Source organism: Myodes glareolus, chromosome 12 (assembly GCF_982192425.1).
Source record: "Myodes glareolus chromosome 12, mMyoGla1.1, whole genome shotgun sequence".
Taxonomy (NCBI): Eukaryota; Metazoa; Chordata; class Mammalia; order Rodentia; family Cricetidae; genus Myodes; species Myodes glareolus.
Window position 1 is genome coordinate 4,893,191 of NC_142037.1, and position 23,515 is coordinate 4,916,705.

The 23,515-nt window shown below is 41.0% G+C and overlaps 1 protein-coding gene across 1 annotated transcript; it reads right to left on the reverse strand.

Moving 5' to 3' along the window:
• Nucleotides 1-15,153: 15,153 nt before the first annotated feature.
• Saysd1 (SAYSVFN motif domain containing 1) lies at nt 15,154-22,459 on the reverse strand. The gene is made up of 2 exons (XM_048426488.3): nt 22,185-22,459; nt 15,154-15,682 (listed from the first exon to the last, which is right to left on the reverse strand). The coding sequence occupies exons 1-2, from the start codon at nt 22,392-22,394 to the stop codon at nt 15,356-15,358; spliced, it is 537 nt and encodes a 178-aa protein (XP_048282445.1). The 5' UTR covers nt 22,395-22,459; the 3' UTR covers nt 15,154-15,355.
• Nucleotides 22,460-23,515: the final 1,056 nt, after the last annotated feature.

Below are 23,515 nucleotides of genomic sequence, written 5' to 3' on the forward strand. Positions count from 1 at the left end.
GAATATGAGGCAGGAGGAGACAGGAGCTTGGCCCCTTTTTTTTTTAGCTGAGTTAGCAAGTTAAAAGTTGGCTGTGGCTTACTCTTTTGTCTTTCTGATATTTCAGCATTTACCCTGATATCCGGCTCCAGGTTTTTATTATTAAACTCGTGCAACAATCAGCACTCACTTTAGGGCATGAATTCATGAAAAAGTTGCTTGCCTGAGGTTTTGCAGCAACTGGCACACACCAGAACTGCACATGAAGGCTCCCACCAAAGTCACTGCCACACCAGCTAGGTTTTTTTCCTCAAGCTTCTGAGTGAGTTCAAGATTTTCTTATTGCAGCCTTTCTACAGCAGTCTTCAGCTGCCACCCTAATTCCAGAAGCACCTGGGCTTCAAACACCACAGGACTTACCCACCTACTTGCTCTGCCTTCAGGCAGCTCCTGCCACATGTACTTCTTCTGCACAATCCTGTGTGCATTTTTTTCAGACAACTGACTCTCTCTCCCTTATGGGTTTCCCCAGACACCCTCTCCCTGGATTGCCACTCTCACCTCATAGCTACATGCCAGAGCTGCGGCTGTCCTCAGCCAGGCTGCACCACCTATGTTCTCCACTCAAATATGCTACACCTTACATTTCACTGTCATTCTCAGCAATTTGGTAAGACAATTGAGAATTTGGGGGTGGGGCTGATTTTTCAAGACAAGGTTTCTCTGTGTAACAGTCCTAGCTGTCCTGGACCTAGCTCTTGTGGACCAGGCTGGCCTTGAACTCACAGAGATCCTCCTGCCTCTGCCTCCTGAGTGATAGGATTAAAGATTTGCACCACCACCACACAGCAACAATTGGGAATCCTTAAAGGGAGGAATTAGTTTAAAAAGACAATTCTTTCCCACATTAAAAAAAATGGGAAATACTATTACAATGGAAGGAGTTAAGTCTCTTTATGATAATATGCTTAATGGTTTGAAAATGGAACAATTCAAATGAGAGGGTAACTAATCTAGATGTGATTTACATAATGTCAACTGTAAGCATTATGTTTTATTATTTTTTATCAATAAAGTTAGTTAATCTGAGTGCTAAAATATAAGTTTCAGAAAAGCACATTGAAACAGATCACAGAGATATTCAGAACCAACAAAGGAGAACCAATCTCAGCTTTGCACTCTAAGGTTAGAGAGGAACAGCCTAAGGTTTTCAAACAGCCTACATTAATTTATTCAATAATCTTACAGGAACAACTGCCAAATGATAGATATCCCCAAGGCTGTGCAAGAGCTGAATGGACTCCTATGGAAATGCTAGATTTAAGGAGATTAAAGGAAGTGATAGTTTCATATGGCATACATTCACCTTTTGTGAAGCAGATGTTAAACTCATGGTCAATTTATAATAGAATTATCCCTCGAAACTGGAGAGAGTTTATTACAGCAGTCTTGGAGGCTGGTCCTCAATTACAATGGAGGACCTAGTGGAAAGATGAGGCTAAGACCATTGAACAGTGAAATAGGGCTAGAGGTATGGAAATCTCCCAAGACCAACTTCTTGGGGATGGAGATTATGCTAATGTACAAAGTCAATCTCTATATGATGACCACATCTTGTCTGTATGCCATACATACAGCAGCTTTGAATGTTTGGGACAGAATAGAAGATGTAGGAAAGAAAATTGAGTCATTTACTGAAATTAGGCAGGGCCCAAAGGAAACCTTCATGATTTCTTACAAAGATTGACTTCAGCAGTAAATAGAATGATGCCAAATTCAGAAGCTAGACAAATAATAATTGACTCTCTGACTTTTGAAAATACTAATGTACAATGCAAAGGGGTAATTAGGCCATTAAAGGCAAGATCAGAACTCTTAGAGAAATGGATCTGAGATACAATCAATATTGCATCTCAACCATGATGAAGCTTGGATAGGAAAAATGATTTCCAGAGCTTTGACAAAAAAATTTGAAATGTCAAGAGACTCAATTTCAGTAAGCAAGACCACCTAAAAAGGGATTGTAAATAGAGAATTCCTAGAAACAATTTTTTTCTAAGCATTATCCAGACAGAATGCCCCCTTCTGGATTATGCAGAAGGTGTAGCAAGAGCAGGCATTGGACAAATGAATGTAGATCAACAAGGGACAGTCAAGGTAATCCTTTGCCATTGGAAAATGCCTTGAGGGGCCTCTGGTAGGCCCCCATGCCAAATTCCGTTCAGTCAGTTCAGTTGTTTCCTGTCATCATAGAGAAAACTCCTTCCCAGAGCAAAAGAATCTAATGCCTATAATAAGAAACCATACTACTCTGAATGATAAAAAAAAGTTAGAGGAGAGAACAAAAAAATTCAGGAGAAACTGTAAAGCAAATATTTTGGCAAACTTCTATAAATGAACAAAGACCAAAATTAAAAATACAAATAAATAATGTTGTCATTGAAGGTGCAGATGTAACAATAATTTTATCAAGATCTTGGTGTTCAAATTGGCCTCTTCAGGAAATAAAAGTTCATATTTTAGGGACTGGAACATTGTCTCAGGTAAAACAGAGCATGAGATGGGTCAAATGTATAGGGCCAAAAAGACATAGAAGAAAATTAAAACCGTATGTGGCTAACATAGCAATGAAATTGTGTCTATGATTTGTTATAGCAATGGAATACTCAGATTAACATTCCTCCAATCTCAGAAACAAACCATAAATTAATGTATGTTTATGGGAAAAATATGAAAAGGTATTATAAAGAACTGTCATGACCATTCAGGTTGTATAAGAACAGAATACAATGGCTGTTGTACAAAAACAGGGTACAATGGCTACTAATCTTTCAAAGGCACCAACAACCCTAGCTTTAAAATGGTTGACAGACAAACCTGTAGGGTTGAGCAATGGCCTTTAACAACAGAGAAACTGCTGGCATTAGAACAGCTGATACAGGAGCAGCTAAATGCTCAGTATATTGAAAAATCAACCAGGCCTTGGAATTCATCTGTATTTTTATTTTAAAAAATCTGGAAAAGGGAGAATGGTAACAGATCTAAGAGCTGTTAAGAAGGTGATTCAGCCAATGGTCTCTCTACAGTCTGCAATTTCTTTGCTTTTTCTATTGCCTAAAGGATAATCTCTTATAGCTATTTATTTTTAAAAAATGTTTCTTCACTATACCTTTACAAGAAAAAACAGAGAAAACTATGCCTTCACAGTGCCTATTTATGATAATTTTCAGTCTCTTAAGAGATTTTCCCACAGGAAATGTTAAATAGCCCCACCCTGTGACAATATTTTGCACAGCAGCTGTCAGAAATGATATGCAAGCAATTTCCCCATCTACAGTTTACCATTATATGCATGATACTTTACTAGCTGCCTCAAATGTAGATACTTTAGAATGTTTAAATAAGTAAAGAAAATTTTGCCTTGTTGGGGATTACAAATTGTTCCTGAAAAAAAGATACAAAGAAGAAATGCAATTAATTATTTAGGATAAAATAGATCTACAAAATAGGTCAACAAAAAATTAGAGTCCATAATGTACAAATTAGAAGAGATCTATTGCAGACTCATAATGACTTTCAATTATTGCTAGGAGACATTTCCTACCTACAGCCAATTATTGGGGTAAAAATTGATGAACTGAGTAATTTATTCAAAACCTTAGATGGTGACAAGGACTTAAATAGTTCAAGAGCATTATCAGCTGAAATTGACAGAGAATTGGCTTTTGTGGGGGAAAAAAAAAGTACAGGATGCACATGTGAATCATTTGGATCCAAAGTTTGAATGCATTTTGGTTACTTTACCCTCTAAGTATTCTTCTACAGGAATATTAATGCAGGGAGAAGATATTACCTTAGAATGAATATTTTAACTACATAAAAACAGTAAAAAATTTAAAACCTATGTGGAAAAGGTCTCTGAGTTCATTCTAAAAGGAAAATTGAGACTTATCAATTAGTAGGAATATACCCAGAAGAAAATGTAGTACCTTTTACTAGTGATGAAATAGGCAAATTATGGGCAGAAAGTGAACGTTGGCAAAAAAGCTTACAGTAATCTCTTAGCAGAGATTAACAATAAATATCCCAGAAACAAGAGAATTCAATTTATAAAGAGAACTAACTGAATTCTTCCTCACTTTATAAAGGGAACACCAATATCTGGAACCTCTACATTCTATACTGATACAAATAAATCAGGAAAAGCAGGTTACAAATCAGAAAATTTAAGTAGAGTGGTTCAAAGCCTTTATGATTTTGTCCAAATGTCAGAATTTTATGCTATTCTCGTGGAATTAATGGACTTTACAGAACCTCTTAACATAGTCACTGGTTCACAATATGCAGAAAGAATTGTTTTACACATTGAAACTGCTGAGTTTATACCAGATGATAGAGAATTGACTTTATTATCTATTCAGTTACAAGAAATAATTAGGAATAGAAGTCATCCCATATATATATAACACATCCATACAAGTTTGCCAGACCCTCTAGCACAAGGTAATAAAGAAACTGATCAATTGTTGATAGGAAATACGCTGAAGGCATCAGAATTTCATTTAAAAAAAAAAAGCATGTCAATAACAAAGGTTTGAAAAAAGATTTTTCCATCATTTGGAAACAAACCAAGGAAATTATAAGGAAATGTCCTACTTGTTCTTTATACAACCAAACCCCATTACCTGTAGAAAGTAACCCGAAGGGTACTCAAAGAATAATGTCTCGCAGATGATGTGTTCCATTTTGTAGAATTTGGAAAATTAAAGTATCTCTACCATACCATTGATATCTATTCAGGTTGTCAATGTGCAACTACATTGAGTTCTGAAAAGGCTGATTCGGTAATCACACATTTGCTAGAAGTTAGGCCATCATGGGTATGCCTGTACAAATTAAGATTGACAATGCTCCAGCATATGTCTCTAGTAAAATAAAACCGTTTTTGCTTATTACAATATAAAGCATATTACAGGTATACCACATAATCCTACAGGGCAAGTAGTTATAGAAAGACCAAACTGAACTCTAAAATAAATGCTAAATAAACAGAAAGGGGCAATAAAGATCTCTAGAAATAGATTTCATAATGCTATATTAACTTTGAATTTTCTAAATGTTAATGAGAAAGGAACAACAGCTGTGGAGAGAAATTGGATAATAGAGAAAACTATAGAATTAAATCAGCCTGTATACTTTAAAGATGTGACAACTTCAGAATTGAACCCAGGACATGTGTTATGTTGGGGAAGGGGTTTTGCTTTTGTCTCCAAAGAAGAAGAAAAGCTATGGATACCATCAAAACTAATAAAGATTTGAACATGAGAGACCTCTTGATTAGAAGAGGTGATAGTCCATCAACCAATATGATTATTCAATCTAAACTAACTTATATGATTAACAAATGCTTCTCATTGGATCAGATATAACTTGTCAAAACGGAACCTCCTAAAAGTTAGGGTTGGGGGGATATAGAAATAGGATAAAAAGGTAGATTATTGAACCTACTTTTAAACCAAAATAGCAACTACTAGTTTTAAATATTTTACACTGATATGGATTTTTGTATATTGATACAAGTTTAAGATTATTTTTGTTAGAATATATTATACATACATTTCTACTCTTGTTCAAGGTATTATACCTATGCAGCTCATTTAACAAAGCAATGCAAATTTCTAGTCCTTGAAAGCTATATTACCAACTACTTAAAATAGTAAGGAAATGTAAGTTAGTAATTAGTCACCTATTACAATCTAACTTGTAGTCATATTAGGTATGTTTTCAAGGTCAAACAGAGATATATTTTAGATAGACAGGTCACCTTCAAACACTTCAGAGATCTACAGAATATGGCATTTAAGATGCTTTAATAACATAGATTCTTTTCTTTTTTATGACAATTAGACATGCCTGCTCCTGGCAGCACTAATCTACTTCAGAGAAGATGATGGGCATCAAAGACAATCAACGTGGAGTTTACTTTCTTTGTGACAAAAGTAAGTCACTGGGCAAGAAAGTGCTCTTGCTTCAAATGCTGATAGTATGCTGTCCAAATTGGACAAGCAGGACATAGAAGGAAGGACTGACAAACTTTGCCAACATAAGGTAGGAGAGTCCTGCAGAACATGTTGCTGCATAGAAAAGTTTGTCAGATATGCTATGCCTGTATGCTGAAGATGGATGCCCCAATGATGAAGAGGAACTCTAACTCTGGGTGACTATCTAGGTGGCCAGCTGTTTCTGACATGTCTCACAATTTTTGGAAGTCATTTGTTTGTACTTCCTGATTACTCAGTTATTTCCTTCTTGGGTCTCTGATGGAGTTGAAGACTTTATAGTTATAGTTTTCTTGCTACTAGATTCTGAAAAAAAATTCACTAAAGATGTGTAAAATGTATAAGGTTGAGAGACATTAAAAGATAGTTTTGGTAATGCAAGTTAGAATAGAAAGTGAATTAGGTACAAACTTTTGGACTCATCAAGATTAGGATATATATGGAGCATTTTCTCTGAATTTATCAATTGCTAATGGACTAGACATTGTTAATGCATTTATTGCCTGTATATATTGTATATTGTTATTGTACTTATTACCTATAGTTTTTCTTTTTAAAAAAACTATATTAGTTATAACCTTTTTTAGACAAAAAGGGGGGGATGTGGTGATACTTGTTTGTGCTGTAACAAATAAAGCTTTCCTGAAGATCAGAGGTTAGCCACTACTTAACCATAAAGGTCTAGAGGTCTGTAAAGACAGATAAGAAGTGATATGATTGGGCAGAGAGAGGAATACAAGGCAAAAGGAGACAGGATCTTGTCCCCTTTTGTGGCTAAGGAGTTAGCAAAGTTGGCTGTGGCTTGCTCCTTTGTCTCTCTGATATTTCAGCATTTACCCCTTTATCTGGCTCTGGATTTTTATTATTAGGACCAATTAGAACTCATGCAGGGTATACTGCATGACACACCATAGCTCCCAATGCCACTAGGACAAATAAAGAGGTGTTAAAGAGACAGGAAAGATTGAAGAGGTGGGGGCTTTTCTTTGTTTGTTTTGAATTAATTTTTGGGATGTTCTTTTTCAGGGAGATGCTGCAGGGGTGAGTGGTAGATAAGAAGGGACTTGGAAGTAAGCAGAATTGGGGTACATGATGTGAAATTCCCAACGAATCAATAATTATGATTTTTTTAAAAAAACATGTATATTTATACATGGAATTGCATGTATTATATTTTTTCTTTTAGGTAAATAATTATTAGCATAATCCACTGCAGCTTTTCAGATATTCTTACAGTTATTTTATCCACCTTTTTCCTTCTTCCCTATTTATCTCCCTTTTCCCATTTCCCTTACCAGATCCCTTGTATTTTACTATTCACTTTTACCCTTCTTTCATCTTCTTTATTTACCTCCCCCTCTTCCTAAAGAGGACTTTTACCCAATTCCCTGATCAGATCACTTGTTCCTACTAATCCCCTCTCTTTTGCTCCCCAACATCCCTATCTTGCCATTGGTCCCATTACACTTTATTTATTTCTATAGTTACAAGTTAAACATTCACATCTCAAGATTTGGAGCTAGGAGCCTCTAGTAAGAGAAAACATGTGATATGTGTCTTTTTGTGTCTGGATTACCTTACTCAATATATTTCATTTTGGCGGGGTTGTTTGTTTTCTGCTTTATTGATATTTATGGAGCTCTATTTACATTCTTCTCTGCTCCCCTCCGTGCTTTCAACCCACACAGTCCCCATGCTCCCAATTTACTCAGGAGATCTTGTCATTTTCTACTTTCTACTTCCCATGTAGATTAGATCTATGTAAGTCTCTCTTAGTGTCCTCATTGTTGTCTAAATTCTCTGGGATTGTGGTTTGTAAGATGGCTTTCTTTGCTTTATGTTTAAAAACCACCTATGAGTGAGTACATGTGATAATTGTCTTTCTGTGTCTGGGTTTACCTCACTCAAAATAATGTTTTCTAGCTCCATGTATTTTCCTGCAAAATTCAAGATGTCATTATTTTTTTCTGCTGTATAGTACTCCATTGTGTAAATATACCTTATTTTCCTTATCCAGTCTTTGGTCAAGGGGCATTTAGGTTGTTTACAGGTTCTGGCTATAACAAACAAAGCTGCTATGATCATAGTTGAGCACATGTCCTTCTGGCACGATTGAGCATCCTTTGGATATATACCCAAAAGTGGTATTACTGGGTCTTGAGGAAGGTTGTTTTCTAATTTTCTGAGAAATCGCCACACTGACATCCAAAGGGGTTGTGCCAGCTTGCATTCCCACCAGCAATGCAGAAGTGTTCCCTTTTCCCCACAACCTCTTCAGCATAAGTTGTCATCAGTGTTTTTGATCTTGGTCATTCTTACAGGTGTAAGATGGAATCTCAGAGTTGTTTTAATTTGCATTTCTCTGATGACTAAGGATCTTGAACATTTCCTTAAGTGTCTTTCAGCCATTTTAGATTCCTCTGTTGAGAATTCTCTGTTTAGGTCTGTACTCTATTCATTTATTGGATTATGTGATCTTCTGGTATCCAATTTCTTGAGTTCTTTGTATATTTTGGAAATCAGACCTCTGTCTGATGTGGGGTTAGTGAAGCTCTTTTCCCATTCTGTAGGCTGTCATTTTGTCTTATTTACCATGTCCTTTGCTTTACAGAAGCTTTTCAGTTTCAGGAAGTCCCATTATTGTTTCTCAGTGTCTGTGCTACTGGGGTGTAACATGAGGGGGCCGGCTTGTTGGGGTTTCTGTCCCGCCCGGTACCCCACAGCCGGCAAATCCCAAAGAGAAATCACACACAGGACTCCATAAGGTTATAAACTGATTGGCCCATTAGGTCAGGCTTCTTGTTAACTCTTATAACTTATGTTACCCCATTATCCTTATCTACATTAGCCACATGGCTCCGTACCTTTTTCAGCTGTCAGCTTACATGTTGCCTTTTCAGTGGTCTGCACAGGAATGGCAGAGGAACCTCCCTGCTTCCCAGAATTCTCCTGTTCTCATTGCATCACCTCTACTTCCTGTCTGGTTTTCCCGCCTGTACTGCCTGCCTGGCCAATCAGCATTTTATTAAAATGTGATTGATAGAATACAGACAATTCTCCAACATCACTGGGGTTATATTTATGAAGTGGTTCCCTGTGCCAATACATTCAAGTGTACTTCCCACTTTCTCTTCTCGTGGCTTATATAGGTCTAGTTAAATTGTTCACCTGGTCTTGATTTAATTTTGGTATATGGTATTTATCTAAAAAAATTGTCCATTTCTTTTATATTTTCCAATTTTGTGGAGTGCAGGTTTTTGTAGTAAGACCTAATGATTCTCTGAATTTCCTCAGTGTCTGTTATGTCCCCCTTTTCATTTATGATTTTGTTAATTTGGATGTTCTCTCTCTGCCTTTTGATTAATTTAGATAAGGGTTTGTCAATCTTATTGATTTTCTTATTTGCAGTTATTTTTTTGTCCAGGGTGATAAACACTTGTCAAGTTTCATCCTTCTGCATGGAGACACCTAGTTTTTATTAATTCATGTTTTGTCTGATTTTAAATGTATGTTGTTAAAGCTATGGAACAATTTTCATGTACCTCAAGATTTTGTTGCTTTCATTTTCATTTAGTTCCAGGATGTTGTTTATTTTTTCCTTGATTTCTTCATTGGCCCAAATCATTTAGTAATGAACTGTTTCATCTCAACAAGTCTGCATCTTTACTAATTTTTTTTGCTATCAATTTTAAATTTTATTACAGAAAATTGCCACAGTTAGGTGTTATGGTGGTTTGAATAAGAATGGTCCACACAGGCTCATATATTTGAATGCTTAGTCACTAGGGACTAGCACTATTTGAAAGAAATAGATGGATTAAGGTGCTGACCTTGGAGTAAATATGATACTTATGGATCAAAATGTAGCTCTCAGCTACTTCTCCAGCACCATGCCCACTTGCTGCCATGCTTTCAGCCATAATGTTTCTGTAACTGTAAGCAAGCCCCCAATTAAGTGCTTTCTGTTATAAGAGTTGCCTTAGTCATGGTCTTTCTTCACAGCAATAGAACAGTGTTTCCTCAGACAATAGACTGGAACATCCAAGGAACCAACTAGGATCACTCGCACATTGCTCTACACTCTGCAGGAATCTTCAATGCTAAGCTGGACATGCACACAAAACAGGGCAGGATGCTCTCCCAGGTGCTCACCACCTCTCTCAGGTGGTACAAACAGTGACCATTGTCACCACCAAGCAGAGAACTATGGCTGATAGCCTCAGGCTCCAAACACTATGACAGGAAGCTATGAAAACATATTGATAATGAATAATTACTAAGAAATGTTATTAGGTTAAAAACAAAGAAAGCAAGTTGGATGTAGAGGCACACACCTGAGTGCTAGCGTGTGGAAGTCGGATAACCACTTCAAGGCCAGCCTTGAATAATGTAAGATAGAGAAAGCCTAGAAAAGAAAAAAAAGGAAGAAAATCAGAAGCAAGGAAAGGGGAGTAGGGAGAGAAAGAGAGAGAGGAGGGGAGTAGGAGGGAAGAAGGGAAGGGAAAGAAGTAAGGAAATAAGCAGAAGATATCAAACGTTACTGAAACTGCCTCATAACAAGTCCTTCACTTTGTTTCTCTTATCATACAAGTCCCCAGAATCCAGTCATTTTCTTGGGTATATCAATCTCTCGGTGATTATCACCGTTCTCCCAAGATGTTTCCTTACACAGAAGTGTCACCTCTTTGCTCCCACACTCTTTTCTGGTAGTATCTGGTCCCCCTTCAAGTTTAGTATAGTGTCCCTGCCTTCAGAAATCCTTCCAGACTCTGCAAGTGGTTGGTGTCCCTTCCTTTCCTTTGGCCTCCCTTTGACACCACATACTGCACTATAGCTCTTACTCTGGGCTGCCTTCCCCATCTGCCTAAGAGTAGCCTAGGAGACCAAGCCTCCTATGTGCTGACAAGATCAGGTTCTCCATGCAGGCTGGGGAAGCCACCTACCAACTAAGCTGTGAGCCCAACATACCACTTTTCAGAACATCTAATGTGGGAGTAGTAGCTCACACCTCTAATCTTAGCACTTGGGAGGTGAAGAAGGAAGACTGGAAGCTTAAGACAAGCCTTACCTATGCAATAAACTTGAGGCTAGCATGGGCTATCTGAGACCATTGCAAAAACAAATAAACAGCACCCTATATAGTACAGTGGCCTCTCTTTTGTTTGCTGTGGTTTCTGTTACTTGTGTAGTCGACAAAGAATAAAACATACTAAATTGAAAAATTCACAAGTTTTAAATAACATTCATTACAGTATATTGTTATAACTGGTCTGCTGGACTATTGGCTATCTCTAACCACTTGCAGTGCCTAGATTATAAATTTAACATTATCATAGATACATATGCAAAAGAAAAAGTTTTATACTAAGATCATTTCCATTCATGGTTCAGAGTATCTGCTAAGGAGTATTATGATGTATTTCCTGTGGATTTGGGAGGTGGGTGACATCTAAAATTCACAATTAAAAATGATTTGGGGCAGGGAAGATGGCTCAGTGGTAAAGTGCTAGCTGCACAAGCATGAGGACCTGAGTTCAGACCCCAGTACCACATAGAAGGCTGCTTGTGTGTGCAATCGCAGAGCTGGGGAGGTGGAGTCAAGTGAATCCCAGAGCTGGCCAGTCAGATAGTCAGCTGAATTAAGGTTCAGTGAGAGACTTTGTTTCAAGGAATATGGTGGAGTAACTGAGGCCAACATTCCATATCAGCCTTTCACCACAAGCATAGGTATTCATGTGCACTGGCACCCACATGTATATCCGAAGCCCACATATCACACACACACACACACACACACACACACACAGAGAGAGAGAGAGAGAGAGAGAGAGAGAGAGAGAGAGAGAGAGATTGATTTCTGTCTCTGAGCCAGCTCTCCCAACATACCTGCCCCCTATGACATGGTTCTCTGTGTACTCAGTTTTTTGAGAACAAAGTCTAAATCTTTGGCCCAAATGCTCAATGTTTCAAAATAAAAATGCAACAGAAACCAAAGCATTGAGTTCAAAATCTTACCCTCTTTAGTTTGGTGGCCAAGTTTTCTGTTAGCTATGTAAGATCCTAGTCATTGTGCCCCAGTTCCTTTGAAGCTCAAAAGTGGACAGGGAATTTACAAGGCTGCCTGCTAACCCTAGAGAGGGGCTGCTGTTTTATCTTAAAATATGTGTATAATATATCACTGCTGGGAGCTGTCAGAGCCTTCCCAGGACCTGTGATGAGGTCTTTACTCTATGAATCTTGAAGTGGAAAAAAAATGCCTGAAGGAAAAGACAAAAACAAAAACAGAAACAGCAAAAGTGGTTCCAAGAAGCATTCCAGAGGGTCTTCTTCTTAATGTAAATGATCAAGTGTGAGGTGAAGATGCAGGCAAGGCTGCAGCAACTCTCTACTGCCCCTGGTGGCAACACGATCCTCAGGATTCTACCCCACCCTTGGATTCATTCTTCGTTTCTTTTCCATCCATGGTTTTCAAGGGGCTCTCTGTGTGCCAAGACCAGCGAACCTCCAAAATTTTTACTGAAGTGTCAGGAATCTAACACATTGTTCCCATTTTCTTTGCTTCTGCCCAGATGAGGATGGCTGGTTCTCATGACTGTGTAACTTCCTTTCTGTAGCAGACCCAGGTGCCTAATCTGACCGTGCAAACCAACCAAAGGCAACAGGGACAGATTGCCATGCTCGATACATAGTCCTGGCAGCATAAACTTACCCTTAGTAAAAACTCCCCAGCCTGAAGCCCCCAGAAAGGGCCAGTGCTGTGACGAATGCTGCTTCTGGAGTACCATTCCCATGATAGCCTGAGAGGGGGGAAGAGAGAATCTGATGGCCCACCAGCCTGCAGGTCAGTGTCCAGGGGCTCGCAGGTGCCCTAAGATTAAAGTAAAAAGGAATGAACCTTGGTGGCAGTCAAGGAGCTAAGCTTCCCCCAGGAGACAAATTCCTAAAGAAGCTCCTGAATCTTGAAATTGGACTCTTCTTGGGGGGGGGGGTCACTAGAAATCAACCCTCTTTACTTGGGGATAAATGTGGCCCTGCCTATGAGCAGACCAGGCCAGATACTGTGAGAAAGAGCAAAAGCAATGTGCCTGTAAGTCCCCAAAGGTGACAGAAATAGCCCTCCCACATGCAACTACTGCGGTGCCTTCCTGTGTCTCTCTGTCTGATGACAGAGCTGCCTTTAATGGCAATCTCATTCAGGGCAATTGGTAAAGACTCAAATGGCCATTCTGAGGTCATGAGGTCTAAATCCAGAAAATTGAGGCTGCATCAAAATAAAGCTTAATAGTCTGACAAAAACAGCAAACATGAATTATCCTTGCTTCTCCTCCCTGCAGATATGTAACTAGCTTGCACCTCATATTTCCTAGAAGGCAAAGCCAGTAGTACAGACAACTTTTAAGGAGAGGTAAGGAAGAATGTACAACAGGGCCATGACTAGCAAGAGGTCTATGTGTTTCCTATCATGGATAGGAGGGTGTTGGTACTCAACAAACAATAGATAAGTTTAGTTAAAACTAAATTTGCTTCATAAGTAGAACATATAAGGAAGAACAAAAGAATTAACAAAAGATCTCTACTATTTAATATTTCACAAGTATTAAAGTTACCTTCTGAATCTGGAGAGATGGCTCAGTAGTTAGGAGAGCTTGCTGCTCTTTCAGAGGATTCAAATTCTCTCCTCAGCATCCTCAATGGGTGGCTCACAACAGCCTGTGTAATTCTAAAACTGGGGGACCCAATATTCTCCTTTGGCTTCTATGGGCACCAGAACACACAAATGAAGTTACCTTCATAATAACTTACAAGTTAAGTTATAGCTTAACTCTGAAAGTGAAAAATTACTGAAGGAACCAGTTAATTTCTTAAAACCTTAAGTGTGAACAAAACTGGAGTCTTTATTCACCAGTGTGACTCACAAAAAAAGGTGTGTGTGGCCAGAGTTCAATGAAGCTAAACTCCACCATTGGGCTGGAAGCCATATTCAAACCAGGCCTAATGGCTGCTGTCTACACAGCCGCCAACCAGAGCCCACAGACAGAGACCTGCTGAGTCTACATTAGCATGAGAGGCAGAGTGCTTACTTAAAGTGTACGCAGCGCCAATATATAAACCAAAACCACAAAAGTGTGAGTTCCACAGGAGACCCTTTCAAAAATACATAAAAGAAAATGAGACATGCCCAATTAGTAAGTCAGTACACAGTCCTATTTCCTGGCCCTTCCCCTTTGCACACACAATTGAAAATTTCACCTGATAAACTTAGCATTAATAACCTCTTACCAAATCTCCAATATTGGGGCTGGAAAATGGCTCAGAAGGTAAGTTCACTAGCTGCTCTTGCAGACGACCCAGTTCCTAGAACCCACAAGGCAGCTCAAAATCATGCATAACTCCAATTCCAGGGGATTGGACACCATCTTCTTGGCCTCCACAGGTACCAGGCACACATGTGGTACACATATACACACGTGGACAAACATTTATACAAATAATTTTTTGTCTCTAATATTGGCTTTGTCTTGCTGAGACTGTCTCTTCTTCCCCAGGTACAGACAAGGCAGCAACATGATGAAAGCTGTGATGGGCAGCATAGGGGACCTGCTCTGGGAAGTATCCTAAAGACATTTTAAAGTTCAGTGATATTGATGACCAAAAAGAGAAGCAAGACACAAAACTTTCTAAAACTTGCAACTTAAACCTTTTGGGAAAATAATTCTGTAAATTTTTTTGAAGGGCTAGAGAGATGGCTCTGTGGTTAAAAGCACATTTCTTGTTCTTGCAGAGGACTTAGGTCAGTTCCTAATACTCACAAAGTGGCTCACAGCCATCCATAATTCAAGTTTCAGAGGATCTGATGTCCTCTTTTGACCTCTAAGGGTACCAGGCACATTCAAGCAAAACACTCACACATTTAAAAACAAAAAAATTGAGACAAGTCCACCTGGATGACCTGGAACATGGCTATCAGCAAGTATTAAAATACTTAAAGTATTGGATGTAATACAGAGCCCCAATGTGCCTACTCATCCATCAAATCACCGGGTAAACCAGAGGATCATGCAATGCATCTGTAACATGTCACTATGACCACTCTCCAGTAATGAGACAAACCAACTTCCTTCTCATATGGCTTTTATAAAATGCACCAGTTCCACAGTGAATATCTTTTAGAAAATTTCACCTAAATCAAAGAGGAGTCCAGAAATGAAACTGCAGCAGATGAGGGGGAAAGTGGAGAATGCGGCGGTCACCCTGGACGCTGACCTTCGTTCTCCAGAGTCCATGCTCAAGGCTAGAAGGATCAGCTGAGGCAGGTCCTACCTCCCCTGCGGGGGCCTGAGCTGTAACTCGCGCTCCAGCTGCTCTGCAGTCAGGGTGCCCTGGATGGCTTCACACCCGGGGTTGAACACAGAGTAGGCACTCTTCTCCCCCTCTTTCTTCTCCTCGGGACCCCGAGTCCCTACATACATCCAGTAAAACATAGACAGGACAAAATAAGCCAGGCCAAATTCCAGTTCCACAAACAGACCCAGCAGGACCAACCAGAGAAGAACCTTCAAGAAGGTGATGTTAGTCAGGAGAGACTGGTGTCGAGATGAAGGCAGATGGACCGCTGCACTCTGTGGAGGCTGCTGAGCTTCTTCCTAGGACACAGAAGTAAGGAAGTAAGAATGGGAGGGAAACAGAGTCAAGAGGATCCAATTAATTGGAAAAGGCAAAACTTAACTGCTCTAGGTCAGTTGCTAGCTCACTGATTTCTATTTTCTTGCATTCTTCTCTAAAGCAATCATTGCCAGAGCGCTTAGACGCCCTTGTCCAAACAAATTAACACTGATTGGCCTTAGTAATATGCGACCCCCACAAAAACCTGCCAGTATTGAGTATGAGATCCATTCATGGGAGCCATTTCTTCAGATTAGTTGGCTGCTAACAAAACCTCCTCTGTGCCCCCAACAGAACCTGACCAATAATTGATAACTGTTGTATAAGGGGGAGCGGGCCGCATCCTGCAGCCAGGCTAGCTTAACCCCCGAAATAAGCACACAGAAATTGTATTAATTAAATTACTACCTGGCCCACTATATCTAGCTTCTTATTGGCTAACTCTCACATCTTGATTAACCCATTTCTATTAATCTGTGTTCACCACGAGGTTGTGGCTTACCAGTCTAACTACTAACTAGCGTCCGTCTTGGGCAGGAGAAGCATGGCATGTGCCATACTGCTTTCTTCCTCCCAGCATTCTGTTTTGTCTACTCCACCCACTTAAGGGCTGCCCTATCAAAAGGCCAAGGCAGACTCTTTATTCAACCAATGAAAGCAACACACAGACAGAAGATCCTCCTACAACAGATAATGCCGCAGCTGCAGTACTTGTCCCCCAGTCACAGCCAACACACTTGTGCTGATTTGATTAGGTGGGTTGAAATATCCAGAGTAACTCAGTTCTAAAATGGAGACCATACCCAAAACAGGAAACAAAAATCCCTTTCACATTAAAAAAAAAAGGCCATGACGCCCACTAAGGTCATTACCCTACACCACACTATCCTATCCATGTCTTCATCGTTCATCCCAAGGCCTGGGAAGCATCTTCTAACGAGATTCCTTGCTTCCTCTCTCTTTTCACTCCCCAAGCCAGCCTGTGCACAAATGTTCAACGAGTTCTCTAAACTAACTACCTTTACCCACACATCTGCAATAAAATCCAATGGCCTGCATGTTAAAAGTCAAAATTCTTGTGGGAAGACCCAGGTCAGGTGCTAAGGGAAGCCCCTGGTATGTAGGTCACTTTAGGAGCTTTGTCTGCTATTTTCTAAGTTTTTGCAAGTGTCTTTTGGATACATAGCAAGAAATAGGTTTTATACTATAGCCCAGTACACAGGTGTATAGAAACCAAAATTAGTACTATCTGCCTGGAAAAGCTCTCTTGCATGCCAAATTATTCAGCAACTTTAAAGGGAACAAGATCCTATGTTGATTTTACCATCCATGAATGGGTCATGACTTGCATCTTGAAAAATGAGGGCCTAAAAATTTCCTGCCCTTTTTATTTAATTAGGTGCTGAATGTGGGATAGGAAGATGGCAAACAAAATGCCAAAGGGAACGAACACAGGAGAACATCTGAAAATTCCTCTAACTGACTGAGAACTGTGTCTAATCCCGTCTCCCTTTTCCACAACGGCAACGTACAAAGTGTTTGTGCTCATACATTACTAATAGGCACGACTCAAAAAGCACATTTCCACGACTCCAGTAGCAAGCTGCTTCCTAGCTGAGGGCCCTTTCCAGAGGAGGACAAAGGCAGAGACAAACAAAGGTTCAGAAAGTGAGATTTGGGTTGGGGAAGCGCACTAGAAATTGACATCGGGTGTCACTTCTATTGCTTTCCACATTTATTTTTGCCACAGGATCTCTCACTGAACCTGGATGTCATCAATTAGGATAGACTGGCCAGCCAGAGGAGCTAAGATTACAATTCACCAAGTGCAGCTTTTTGTGTGGGTGCAGGGGATTGCACTCAGTTCCTCACACTTGCATGAGCTGTCTCCTTAGCTCCAGAAAGACCATTTGAACAATCGAGCCCTTTGAATCAAAGATGGGAGGTCAGGAGTTGCAGACCAGGATGGAGAATGAACCTTCAGGGCTGAATTTCTATATTAGGGGCTTTTCTAGATAGGGCCATAGATGGCAAGTTCCCAGGGGATTGAACAGTTACAAGCTTTTAACGACAAAGTGACACAACCTCAACATTTGGGGGACTACTTTCCTCCAGGAAAACTTGTGGAGGGAGATGAAGGACATGGATACTGCAATTTAGAAAATTGTAATAAGAATTTTTTATACCATGGCAAACACAGAAAGGTTAAATATAGTCAGTGAAACGAACCTCAAGTCAAGTCCCTTAAGAAAGGGAGAGTGATTAGTGCCACTGCCAGTCCCAGTCCCACCCCAGAATTCCCTCTCATCAATTTCCACATTTTTAGTAAAAGAAGCTTTCTCTTGAGTTGAGCTTCTCTAGGCTCAACTCAGTGATTTCATTTTCCTTCAGAAATGAGTTGAGAATGCTTTGTGTGGGTTAGACATTGTCTTTGTTTGTTTGTTTGTTTGTTTGTTTGTTGAGATAGGGTTCTGAAGCTCCTGTAGACCAGGCTGGCCTCGAACTCACAGCAATCCGTTTGCCTCCGCCTCCAGAGTGCTAGGATTAAAGGTGTGCGTCACCACTGCCTGGCTAGACATTGTCTTTAAACTGGAGCCAGTGGCAAGGGCAGAGAGGGGAAAAGATGCATTCTCAAGCCTATTCACTGATGCCTAATCACAGTTACCCAAAGACAAGTGAGCTGTACAAACTGCACCAAAGGAAATGATGGTTGAGTGGCTGTGGGGTGGGGGGAACCTAAAGACTGCAGAGAGAATAAAACTGAGCAGCCATGTCCTACTAAAAGAAATTTCCTTAAACTAAATATGTTCAGTTTCGGGGATACTTGGGGAACCAGGAATGTTAAACATGCAGAGGTGATTCCTCAATTAAGGAAATAAAATGCCCGCATCCAGAAAGCTTGGAGTGGATATTGTTAATGACCTGGTGACCTTTTACTTTCTGTAGAGGCAGACCTCATCTAAACCCCCAGAAGCATTATCTCAGACTCTCCCTCCCTACACCCTCATCTTTATCTCCCAGTTCAAAGAACCCATCTTGAGGGGAGGTGTCACATGTACTTTATAGCCTGCTGACCTCTGCTGTCTCAATCAGAGACCACACCAGGTCCTAGGCCTTTAGCTTCATGGTCACACTTACTTTGTAAAGAAGTTTCTAAGTGGAGTACAGACCTAAACAGAAAATTCTCAAAAGAGTTCTAAACAGAGTTCAGCCACTCTAAAATTGCTAAAAGACACTTAAGAAAATGTTCAAGATCCTTAGTCATCAGAGAAATGCAAAACAACTCTGAGATTCCATCTTATACCTGGTAAGAATGGCCTAGATCAAAAAAAAAAAAAACTTATGCTGGAGAGGTTGTGTGGAAAAGGGAACACTTCTGCATTGCTGGCGGGAATGCAAGCTGGTACAACCCCTTTGGATGTCAGTGTGGCGATTTCTCAGAAAATTAGGAAACAACCTTCCTCAAGACCCAGTAATACCACTTTTGGGTATATATCCAAAGGATGCTCAATTGTGCCAGAAGGACATGTGCTCAACTATGTTCATAGCAGCTTTGTTTGTCATAGCCAGAACCTGGAAACAAACTAAATGTCCCTCGATCAAAGAATGGGTAAGAAAAATGTGGTACATTTACACAATGGAGTACTACACAGCAGAAAAATATAATGACAGCTTGAATTCTGCAGAAAAATGAATGGAGCTAGAAAACATTATTTTGAGTGAAAAAAACCCCAGACACAGAAAGATAATTATCACTTGTACTCACTCATACGTGGTTTTAAAACATAAAACAAAGAAAGTCATCCTACAAATCACAATCCCAGAGAATTTAGACAACAATGTGGATACTAAGAGAGACTTACATAGATACAATCTATATGGGAAGTAGAGAATAGAAGAAGACAAGATCTCCTGAGTAAATTGGGAGCATTGGGACCTTGGGAGAGGGTTGAAGGGGGGAGGGGAGAGGCAGGAAGGGGAGCAGAGAAAAATGTAGAGATCAATAAATATTAATAAAATAAAAAAGAAGTTTCTGAGTAGCCAGACCTTAAGCTTTACTGTGTAGTTGGAACTGGAATAACTTGATTGAAAGCCTTTTTCCAAAATCTATTGTGTTTAAATATGCCTACAATAAACTACCTGGCATCAGATTTGCCAAAATTTGATCCATATTGATGGAATCAGTCTGAACAGTTTTTATTCTTATCTCTTCAAGTTTCCTGCCATGACACTGCAGGGACTACCCTCATGCAATAATGGATCAACTTAAAGGAAATCATTTTTAGGGTGGGGGGAGTTCAGACAGGGCTTCTCTGTGTAGCCCTGGCTGTTCTGGACCTTATCAATAGACCAGGCTGGTCTCGAACTCACAGAAATATGTCTGCCTCTGTCTTCTGGGTGCTGGGATTACAGTGTGTGTCACCACCACCCAGATAGGAAATAATTTCAATGTGAGCAAGATAAGAAGTTGTTTCTGGTACAATATGAACTGGGGATGAAGTTCAGCTTTGTTTTTGACATGGTGTCTCACTTATATAGCCCAGACCAGCTTCAAGTTCACAATCCTCCTGTCTTAGGCTCCTGAGTGCTATGATTACAGGCATGCACCCACTATACCATTTTATTTTGGGGGTGGTCGTGAAGATGGTCCCAAGGCCCCTGAACATGTTAGTCAAGTGCTCTACTACTGATTTATATTCCTGTATTTATTTATTAATGTATTCATTATCTTTCTCAGCAGTGCTGGGGGTCAAATCTAGTATATCATGCATGTAAAAGAAGCACTCTACCACTGAGCTACAACTCCAGCAATTAAACTTTTTTAAAAAAAATTCTGAGACAGGGTCACAGTCGAGTCTTGAACTTGCAATCCCCTGCCTCAGTCTCCTAAATAACTAGGATTACAGGTCTTCACTGTTCAAGAAAATCCCCCCCGCCCGTTCCCAAACAAGGACCATAAAACACACCAAAGACTTCAAAACAGCTGCCACTCATGGAATTCAGGAAAGCAGCCCACCCCCATCACACACACCAGGGCCCAGAGGTCTCACCCTGAGTCCAGAGGTTGTACAAACAAACTGACTCCAAAGACTCAAAAAGCAGTTTATCCAGAAATGCAGTTTCTGGCTCTGGCAGTCACTCTCTCCCCTCCCCAACCCTCCATGGCATGTTCCCTATACTCTCAGACAATGAACTGAAGGGTTTGGGTGTGTCAACTTCTTAGACCAAGAAATCTGTTCTCACTGTTAAGAGACCAAACTGAGTCTATCCTTCCATTTCCTCTGCTGACTTCCTACAGCTGGCAGACCCAGGTATGTATTTGGCTTGTTTTGTTTTGTTTTTGTTTTTGTTTTTCAAGACAGTTTCTCTGTAGCTTTGGAGCCTGTCCTGGAACTATCTTGTAGACCAGGCTGGCCTAGAACTCACAAAGATCCACCTGCCTCTGCCTCTTGAGTGCTGGGATTAAAGGCGTGCACCACCACCGCCCGGCTTGTATGTGGACAAGAAACTAAGGCCTTGTGATTGCTGAAAAAGCATAGTGTGCTGGTTCATTTCTTGTCACGCTGACCCAAACTAGAGTCTTCTGAGAAGGACTCTCAATTGAGAAATGAGATCTGCCTGTAGACAAGTCTATGTCCTGTAAATTAAAATAAATCCTTTCCTCCCCAAGTGGCTTTTGGTTATGGTGTTTATCACAGTAACAGAAACAAAACTAGAACACACATTTTCTCCTTGGAGTGTTTTATATTTCCACCCAGACATTCCCACCTCACAGGCAAGTCTCCCTGCCAGGATGAGAACTACGTGAAGACACAGATTCAATTGGATATTAATCCAACTTTTTCCACCATGATCACTCACGATTAAACTGGAATACCCTTCTCTAGTCCAAGAGTGACAAGCAAGTTCATGTGCACCACCACAGACAGTTACAGTGACCACACTTCAGAATGTTTTGTAGTCAAACCCTTTTCCCCCAGGCCTGACCCTGCTTAGCTTCAGAAATCAGTTGCATACAGGATGGTATGGCCACAGTATCAAACCTTTTCTCACCTCCAAATCCCCTTTCTAAAACACAAGTTACCTGAGACACTGGGTACCTCTACCCAAGGTGTGAATAAAGTGAGGCCTCAATCACTGCCACTTTTGATCAACAACCAATTAGACCTCTTATCCTCCACTAGCAGTGAATTGTAGTTGTTTCTCAAAGCCACTTGGCACCTCTATTAACTGGCTGTGAACAACTCAAGTGCAGAGATGCTTCTTTCTTCGAGGTCCCCAGACCTTCGCTTTCTCTTTGCAATTAGTTGCTGCACAGGGCCGTGTCTGGGACGTGCTGACACACATTGAAGAAACACGGCATTTCAGCCACTGTGCATGAGACGAGAGAGCGCACAGGCTGAGAAGGGCGTTGAGCGCCAGAAGCCGTGGGCGTGGCCCAGCGCGGAGGCGGGGCTTCAAGGTGCTGGCCTCTCACCTCACCTGAGCCTGGTTGGGCCGGGCCCGCATAATGGCAGGGCTTGCTTTCCACTTCAGGAAGCGTCGCAGCCAGCCCATGGCTGTCTTTGGGGTCGCCGCCGCTGGCTCAGCCTTCGTTGTTTTGGTCTGCTCGCCCTGGCTGGCCGTGGAGGACTGGCTCACCAGTCCCGCCCGTTTGCGGGCCTCCCGGAACTCGGCTAACCTCCGTTCCATAGCGTCCGTCCGCCAGCTATCTGGCGCGTGCTCGGCCCTTCCTCGGCCGCCTTGCGCCTGCGCAGGTGGCTCACTGTTGCGCCTGCGCGTTGCGGTCGCGTCTGGCCGGAATTTTACCAGGCATTGTGACGTCCTGTTGATTGCTTGTACACTGGAGCAGTCCTCTCTTCCTACGCTCGTGGACAGCGTGTCCATCTCCTCGGGCTAAACTATGAGAACCGTCGTGTATTCCTGGGTTTTGGTTGGGCCGCAGAACTCAGTTCTGACGTGTTTGCACCTCACCTCAGCAAACTGGTCCCCACCGTCCGGCCTCAGTTCCTTGGAGTATGCCTGCTGGGAGCCAGTGATCCGCACCACAGTGAGAAAGCCATCTCAGGACAAGGGAGGAGGCCTGTGATGTTTGGGAAGTTCCCCGTGTCATGAAGGCAGGACGCTTCCTACCTTCTTCTTGTTATGGGGTATGCCAACCTCGCTGAAGTTTGTGCACACCTCCATTTATTAATTTGTGTGTGTGTGTGTGTGTGTGTGTGTGTGTGTGTGTGTGTGTGTGTGTGTGTTTGCTTGCTACACTAGAAAGGTGCGCTGACACGACAAGTCAGAAATGTAAAACAAACGAACTTACTGCGGTTCAATTTAAAATATACAAATCTAAAAGGGGCTCAAAAGAGTGTAAGGGCCAGGGGTAGGAGGGGACCGGACTGAATCAGTGTCTTCTGGCCATCACGGGACCACGACACTCATGAACTCCCTGCAGCTGTGGTTACCTGCACAAGCTCAAACTAGCCGACATTCCTGGATAGGCTCGCAAGGCCCCATCCTTCTAGGGAAGGGGTAGTCAGTTTATGTGGGCTCTGGTGGATCAACTATACCCCAGTGGGTAGCGCACGAGTGGGAATCTATGGGCTATTTTCTAAAACCTGAAAAGGAGACAAGGTGGGAAGGGACCAGTGTGGGAGGAGTTAGGTAGAGGAGTGGGCATGAATATGACCAAAATATATTGTATGTGAACTTGTCAAAAATTAATAAAAAATAAAATATGCAGATTTTAAACTGTAGCCCCAGCTGTGCACTTGTGTAACTATTACCCAGGAAAGATCATTTCTAGAACTCTGGGTGTGCTT